Source organism: Prunus dulcis, chromosome 6 (genome assembly GCF_902201215.1).
Source record: "Prunus dulcis chromosome 6, ALMONDv2, whole genome shotgun sequence".
Lineage (NCBI taxonomy): Eukaryota > Viridiplantae > Streptophyta > Magnoliopsida > Rosales > Rosaceae > Prunus > Prunus dulcis.
In genome coordinates this window covers 4,795,144-4,803,461 of record NC_047655.1, presented here as the reverse complement: position 1 = coordinate 4,803,461, position 8,318 = coordinate 4,795,144, and the positions used below count along the sequence as shown (strand labels likewise).

Here is an 8,318-nt window from a genome sequence, read left to right as displayed (position 1 = left end):
CGTAAGTGCCTGACCCATAACCCAAACTTGTAAAAACAATTTAAAAATATTTTTTAGAAAATCCACCATAGCCAAGCCCATTTAGAAAAATACTGTAGCATAGCCCAATTAGAAAAAGTATTGCAGCCCAATAAATTCACTAAATAAATAAATAAATATAGAGATCGATTGAATTTGAATTTGATTAAATAGTCCAAACCTAGTATTAGGTTCTTGGTGTGCTCTCAAGTAATCCTAGATTCAAACTCCTATGGTATTTGTCTGTGTGAGTTTTCCCTTTACCCCTTCCTAACTTTGGCTACAAAAAAAAAAAAGTCCAAATCCTAGTGCTTGATGCTACTTCACATTATTTGCAATCGGCTAAAATTATCAGGTCACTTCAATGTTTTGTGTGTTAAGCGTTGTATCTTTTAATATGAGTAATATATATATATATATATATATATATATATATATATATATATAAAACTAAGTGGTTAGGAAATTTACTTTTTGTAGTGGGTACTTCAATTATGCTTAAAGGAACTAAAAACTTCTACAACGTACAATATGATTTATGATACTAAACGACAGAGATGGGACTCTATCATACCTGGTAACTCCTAGGATGAATATCATTTCTAACGTGTGAAACTATTATCAGACTTTTTTTTGGGTTGCCAAAAAGAGAGAGGATGTGAATAGAATCAAGGGTTACAAAAATGGTTTAAGCAAAAAAGGTTTAAAAAGGGTTACTCAATAGAATCAATCACCTCGAAAGCGATACTGAGGGAGGGTGGTTTTCTTACACGTTGTCAAGATACTGCGGAGTTTTGAACCTTAAACCACTAGTTTGCAACGGCAAGTTAATGCTCATCTCAAATACATTAAATGTAATGTGATTCTTGTTTTTTAGCAAATTTAAGTTTATTGTCAAATTCATATCCTTTTTTTTTTTTTTTTTTCAAATCCCTCCATCCAAACCAAATTATCAATGAAAGATGTAAACGGGGCAAGGCAAGTCATGATCTTATGGCATAAATCTTTTTCTTAAAACCTGAGCTGCTCTCTCCCTATGTGAGTTCTAAAGGAAAACTCCATAGGTGGGAGGAGGAAGAAGCGTCACTGCCCCTCCTCCCCCTATTCTCTTCTCGTCTTTTTCTTTTAGGTTAGTGAATAAGTCTACTGGGGCGTTTTGAATAAAAAGTCATTTGTGGTGATTTCTTCTAAGGCATGGTTAGATTGAAGTTCCCCATCACCACTTTTAGTATATGTTCTCAATCAAATTCCGCTTCCAAAATCCGCTCCCTAATGCCGCTCATGTTTTCTAAATTTGATTATACATCATCTTTAACGGAGGTTGTTGCAAATCTCCCAATTGTTCTTTGGCAAGATTGTTGTTTTCATTTATTTGTTCGCTCTTATGCGCAAGTAGATCGCTGGAAATCATATTTATCAAAATTTATGTAATGAAGTTTCTATTTTATTATAAAATAAAAAAATAAAAAAAAACCTCCATCCAAATACAACTTAAAACCCCTGAATTTAATAAATTAAATTATAGTCTCTAATCCATCCTTAATTAGTTTAGTGATACATTTCTTACAAATCAAGATATCCCATTATAATGATGTCATCGTCGTATCAGTAAAGCTCGTCACTGGCCGGGCCTGGTTTTAAAGAGGAGAGAGAAAATATTGGGCCGGGCCGGATTTTTTTAGAAAATTCAAAGCCCAAGCCCGCCCCATGAGCCGGGCTTGAGAAAGCCCATCGGGCCGGGCCTAAACAGGCCCTACTTCATTAAAAAAAATCATAAATTTAATCATAAGGGCATTTTAGTCCAAATTTGAGATTAAACTAACTTAATTCCAATATTTTTACATCAAACCAAATTTATAAAACATCCAATAAAGTCACACAACTTATAAGATTTTCTACAAAAATAATAAAATCAAGTATTATTTTTGAGGTTATTACATAATTAGATTGTAATACATTTTAAGAAATAATTTTAAAAAATAATAAGTATCAAAAAAATAGTTTTTTTAAAGGATGGTATGAATAAATATTCAAATATTTTGTGATGTGTTCAAGAAAAGCATGATTATATTTAGTGGTACGATTATGTTTCGTGATATGATTATATTTGGTGATGTGATATGTTGTTCATCTTATTTATATATATATATATATATAATTAATAATTGACACAAATTAATGTGCTAATGATCCAATTATAAATTAGGAATGAGTAAAGAAAAGTAAATGAAATGAAACAAATTATATATGTGATTTAAGTGATATAATCCTAAACCTAAACTCTTATTTATACATAGTTATATATGTATGTGGGCTTAACGAGCCGGGTTTTTGTGGGCAGGCCGGGACGGGTTTTTTTAGGCTTAATCAAGCCGGGCTTATGGGCTGGGTCGGGCTTTAGACACTCAAGTCCAAACCTAGCCCGGCCCAAGACGAGCCGGGCCATCTCAAAGCTCATAACAAATAGGGCAGAACATTTTTTCGATGGGCCAGACAAACCTCCATTAGTCCATGAGCCCGCGGGACCAAATGATGACTCCTACGTATCAGCACATCTATGCGTTAAACTGCTCAAGGATTCAAAAGGTTGGCCCTTTAGCCCATGGTCTTTAATGAATATTGACTTGACTTGACTTAATTGTGATGAGAGCAAAAGCTCACCCTCCCCTTCACAGCCACACATATCAAAATCTTGGATTGAAAAAGAAAGAGATAATTCTGCAAAAATTCTGAAACCAACACTAATTTGGTAAATATCTATCGTCTATATTCAAGACCACCAAACAGAATCTGAAAAGAAATCCATAAAATCAAGAAAAAAGAAGAAGCCCCATTTAATATTTCCATTAATAAAAATAATCAACAACTCATAGGAGGAAGATCAGAGTCCTTTTCATCCTCAGGATCTGGTTTCTTGGAAACCCTACTCCCAAACAGCAAGAACCCAACAGCGTGCCCAGCAACAGCCACAAGAAACACACCAACATTAAACGACATGACGGCCAACATGACCATATAAGCCAGCCCAACCCTAATGGTATGCAGGAAAGTCTGGGCCAGTCCACAAACGACGTCGCTTGAGCCAGCCTTGATTAAACGACAATGAGACAGCCACTCGACGATGACAGCTAGGGCAAAGACAAAGAGCAGACACATGTAATACATGCCGGTGCTTGAGCCTGGCCACTTGGAGAAGAGCACCTCGGCGTTCGTGCCCCAGAAGAAGGTCATGTGCATCATCATCTTATGGTGCATCATCCCATTTGAGCCGCTCATCATGGATGATGGTGATGCCATGACTCCCATATGCTCATGTTCCATACCTTCCATCTCTCTTTCTCTCTCTCTCTCTCTCAAAATTTTGCTTGTGTTTGGGGTTTGAAAACTTGAAATGAGTGAGGGCTCTAAATGCATTTAGATGGGGGTATTTATAAGGATATTAGGGTGTCTTAATGAATCTGTTCGTACACATTGGGGCTCGTAATGTGTAGTACAAAGATAAAACTCAACTGGGAAATTTGGGAATTTACAAATATGTATATGCAATAGGTGCAAAACCCTTGCCAAAATAGCTCGATATATACAGGGGTATATCTGTCATATTACATCATTTTTAAATGAGAATCAAATATATATATATATATATATATATACCACCAAGAAAAAACCCTGGTAAAATAAAATTGAAAATTATTATTTTTGGATTCAAACAAAATCAACTGTTGTTTTTTGTAAATATTATCTGGGCAGTATTCTTGTGTAAATAAAAAATGGTCCTAAGTTCACCTGAAAATTCATCAGTGATTGCTATCGTTTTGAACTTTGAACTGTAGTTTTTCATTTTTCTTTTGGTTTTTGTTTTGTTTTCATCTGGGAATCGTCAATTCACCGGGTCAATGAAGATGGTACATGGCAGTTTCATGAAGAAACGTGTGTTGCATGGCACTGCCGTGTATGAATCGCCAAAATAAGAGAAATGCCGTCTAAGGTCCAAGTCCTTTTGTTTTTGGTCGAGTCTAAGGTCAAGTCGTTTGTGACTCTTGACGCACCCGCGCCGCGGTGTTTGATATATAATATAGTACAAAATAGCAGCCTAGAGAAGAAGAACAGTAGTACAGACACATGTATATCATATCTTAACAAGAATATATAAACTAATTGCATAGTTAAATCCAAGACATACTCTTTAAATATTACAAGTCCAATTTTAAACAATGATTCATACAACACAGTTATGTTACCAATTAGTTCTTGATCTCTTCCTTTTTCTTATATAAACATTTGAACTAAGACATTAGTCGGGTGTACCAGTAAATACTTTTAAAGAAATGCTAAATTTGAATGACCCACTTATAATTCTATTTCTATTCTTAACTTTGAAAGAGATGCTAAATTCGAATGACCCACCAATTAATAAGAATTGAAAATTAACATTCCCAATTTTCCACTCCCATTTCTGCTCCTAGTTCCACTTAAAATATATAATTTTTTTTCTTTTTGAAAAAACGTTTCTTTCTGCGTTTCCGTGAAAGCAAAACCCAACCGAAAGAAAAAGTGGGAAACTAGGCCAGTTAAGTAAATTGAACAAACGCTTTTCTCTACAGCATTGCGTTGCGATTTGAGTTGAGACAATTGTGTTGTGTGGATATTGTAAAGGAGAGCGTGAAAGAAATGGCACCGTTGAAAGCTTTGGAGGCAGAGTACCCAATACTCGACCCCAATTTCCAGGCCTTTTGCGCCTCTCACGGTATTTTCTCAGGTGAGTTCCATTCCATCACTTGTAAAATTTGCTTTAAACCCAATAAAGTACATAAATTTCTATTTGGGGTCTCTTGGATTTTGATACCCAATAGAGAATATGAATAGCACAAGTTCAATTTTGTGTCTTTTTTTCTATTTGGTGCAGTGGAAGATTTCCTCATTCATGACCTCTATGAATTAGCTGCATTTGTAGAACAACAGCCTACATCTGAGATACTAAAGCAGGTTTTTTTTTTTTCCCATAAGAATTTTATTTTGCACAGATTCATGTAATGTTTTAACAAAGATACATTCACTTTAAACAATTATATCATGTTATGTTTGGGCTAGCAGGGCATTACTCAGGTCCTCTCTATTATTGACACTCAGCATCAACCATGGTTGAATGGTATGGAGCTTTTAGATGATGCTCTACATAACAAGCATGTACTGTCAACTGGGTGTGAAGGGTATGCTTAGCCCAAACACTGACTTATTCCTTTCACTGCTTTTAGACTTTTAGTAATACTAAATGTAATGTTTTTCGGGTTGCCATGAACCAGAATTGATTTGTTACTAGGAGGCGGATTACGTGAGGGACAATTAACTGAAATTGTTGGGCCATCTTCTTGTGGTAAAACACAAGTAAGTAATTCACTTTGTTCAGCAATTACATAAGGTTATGATAGCAATGATTTCAAATTTTCAGTTTACATGTCACAATCTTTTATTTGGGTTGGGATGTCATTGCTTAAGTACACTGTGCTGCGCCTACTTTGTGATAACCTAATAAAGATTTAAGCATATCACTAATTCACTATTTATATTTGTGACAATACCGTGATTAATCGTATGATATTTGCACAGATACTGGTAACAACAGTTGAAAAGTATATTTAAATTCTTGGTAATGTTCAGGTTTGCCTACTTGCTGCTTCAAATGTTGCAACGAAGCAAATGGGTAATGTTGTATACCTGGACACAGGCAACTCTTTCTCACCCCAACGAATTGCCCAGTTTGTTGGTCATATCGCTGGCTGTGCCTTTGATGAGGTCATACCATCAGTTTTAGAGTAGAATTTTCTTTATTTTGTTTGTTTCAGTTAGCCCTTTTATACAAGTGAACTACTGCACTCTCTGATACTATCTACATTGATTTTAACTGTAGGCTGGAAAAAGAATTTTTCAGAGGATAATGAACAGCATTGTATGCCATTCTGTGTTTGACATCTTTACAATGTTCAGCGTGTTACATCGGCTAGTGATCAATTTTCCATCTCAGGTTCACATTGACAAGATGAATTTCCTTCCCATTTCTGGATAGAGTTTCAAATTTTACTTTTATTGAACATATGATCTGGTTCCAGCTGCAGAAAGGAGGGCAGGTCCGGTTACTTATTGTTGATTCGATCTCTTCATTAATTACCCCGATTCTTGGGAACAGTGGTTCACAGGGTATAGATCATTGTATGCAAATCACAGTTTTCTTCAGTTTCTTGTTTGTTTCATTAATGTCTTTCCTTCTCTCTTCTCTTTTTTTTGTTTTTAAGAAATTGTTTTTCATCCAAAGAAGGTTCACTTCAGTAGAAATGTTTTCTAATTTTCATATTTGTCCATTCAGACAACTCAAAAATGTCATATGCAACTCGTGAAGATGAGAGCTCATTGACTCATGCTTGTGGAATAACTGCAGGATGTGCCTTGATGATATCTGCTGGGTATATGTTAAAGAAATTAGCACATGAGCATGATGTTGCGGTACTGGTAAGTTTTCTCTTGGATACATGTTATGCACAATTCTCAGCTTAACATAATCCACAGGTGAACCACTGCCTTCTTAAAATTAACATAGAAAAGCTGTGGTTCTATAAAGTTCATTTTGACATGTAGAAAATATAATGTTTATAAATTTTTAAAGCTTGGATCAGTTTCCATTTCCGCTTCAAGCTTATTTGCGTCTCCATCATTCTAGTTTGGAAGGGTTCATTGAATAGGTCTTTAGTTTATGCTTTCACCTTCGCAATAATTCTATAAATGAAATAAATGTGAAGGTGACCAATCACACAGTGGGTGGGGAAAGAGGTATTCCAAAACCCGCCCTTGGACAGATCTGGAAGAGCATCCCACATGTGAGGTTTCTACTTTCTGGTGATCATGGAAACAATGTCCGGAGTATTTCAGTGCTAAGACACCCATCTATGGTAAACTTATCCGCATTTATCGTGATTGTGGTGCATATACTGTTTAAACCGGATTTGCGCACAGCTTTAATACTATTACTTGTTTTCCTCCCTCGTTGCAAATAATTCGTTGTTTTTCGCTTATGGTTCAGATTAGCTGAAGAATGCTCCTGTCAAGGGGTAAACAGCTGCTCTGGCACTGAAGTCTCATAGTTAGCATTACTAATGCATCTTTATAACTTCTTGTATTGTTATACTACTTTTCCTTTTCTAGGCTTCTGGCAAGGCTGCAAAGTTTTCAATTTAGGAGGAACAACGTGGTTGTTTCAATTTGTACTTGCCACTCTACACGAAAAGGTAGGAAGAGTGAACGATGTAGAAAATTGAAACTATTCCATAATGCAACTGAAAATAGAAACAGAGAATTATAGCAATTATGGTTGATTCAATTTGTACTTGTGTCCTACGCGAAGGTTAGGAAGAGTAAGTCATTTACAAAACTGAAGCTGCTTTGTAACACAATACTGTTAACACCTTTATAGGAGTGCTCTCTTTTACCCATTAATTTTCTTTGCCTGGGATTCTCTTTTATTCATTTATTTTTGCCTCGGAGTGCTCTCTTTTAGAGATTCTGGGAATTGGGGCTACATGTCTAGAATGCAGTTGTTTTTTTTTTTTTTCATTTTATTTATTTATAAATTTTTATTTTTACGAACTACAGGAAAACCGATTTTTTAGTGTATAGTTTGACATTCCATAGCTGTTGTCGTTGCCGCCGCCATCATCGTCACAGCTCGATGGAGGAGGCAATCGAACGGCTGGAATTGATTGGGTTGGAAAACTTTGGCTGGTTTGGAGCCCGTCCAGCCTCCCACAAAGCTCCTCTTTTCATCTTCTTTTTTTTTATTGTCGGAATTTTATTACTAACAAAAGATTACAATCACTAGTAAAAAAAACCCCTTGCGCGACGAAAAAAAACTATTCATCGCGCAAAGTCACTTTGCGCGACGAAACGTGAAACTTCGTCGCTCAAAGTCTTGCGCGACCAAATTTTGCGCGACGAAAAATAAATCGTCGCCCAAAGTCACTTCGCGCGACAAACTTTTGCGCGACGACAATACATCGTCGCGCAAAGTCTTGCGCGACGAAATTTTGGGCGACGAAAAATAATTCGTCGCCCAAAGTCACTTAGCGAGACAAACTTTGCGCGACGAAAATACATCGTCGCGCAAAGTCTTGCGCGACCAAATTTTGCGCGACGAAAAATAATTCGTCGCTCACGCGAAGTGACTTTGGGCGACGAAAAGTAAACTTCGTCGCGCAAAGTCCTTATAAAAATAAAAAAAAATAAAAAAAATATTTTAAAAAAAATTTTCCATG

The 8,318-nt window shown here is 36.0% G+C and overlaps 2 protein-coding genes across 2 annotated transcripts; one reads left to right on the top strand and one right to left on the bottom strand.

The window, feature by feature from the left end:
- Positions 1 to 2,807: 2,807 nt before the first annotated feature.
- On the bottom strand, positions 2,808 to 3,450 carry LOC117632014 (copper transporter 6). Its single transcript, XM_034365378.1, has one exon. The coding sequence runs from the start codon at positions 3,430 to 3,432 to the stop codon at positions 2,878 to 2,880; it is 555 nt and encodes a 184-aa protein (XP_034221269.1). The 5' UTR covers positions 3,433 to 3,450; the 3' UTR covers positions 2,808 to 2,877.
- Positions 3,451 to 4,549: 1,099 nt separating this feature from the next.
- On the top strand, positions 4,550 to 7,545 carry LOC117632065 (DNA repair protein RAD51 homolog 4-like). Its single transcript, XM_034365440.1, has 10 exons — positions 4,550 to 4,777; positions 4,925 to 5,004; positions 5,113 to 5,228; positions 5,322 to 5,403; positions 5,677 to 5,811; positions 5,927 to 6,040; positions 6,126 to 6,213; positions 6,452 to 6,522; positions 6,810 to 6,959; positions 7,213 to 7,545. Exons 1-10 carry the CDS (start codon positions 4,690 to 4,692, stop codon positions 7,243 to 7,245), a joined length of 957 nt encoding a protein of 318 aa, XP_034221331.1. The 5' UTR covers positions 4,550 to 4,689; the 3' UTR covers positions 7,246 to 7,545.
- The last annotated feature ends 773 nt before the right edge of the window (positions 7,546 to 8,318 follow it).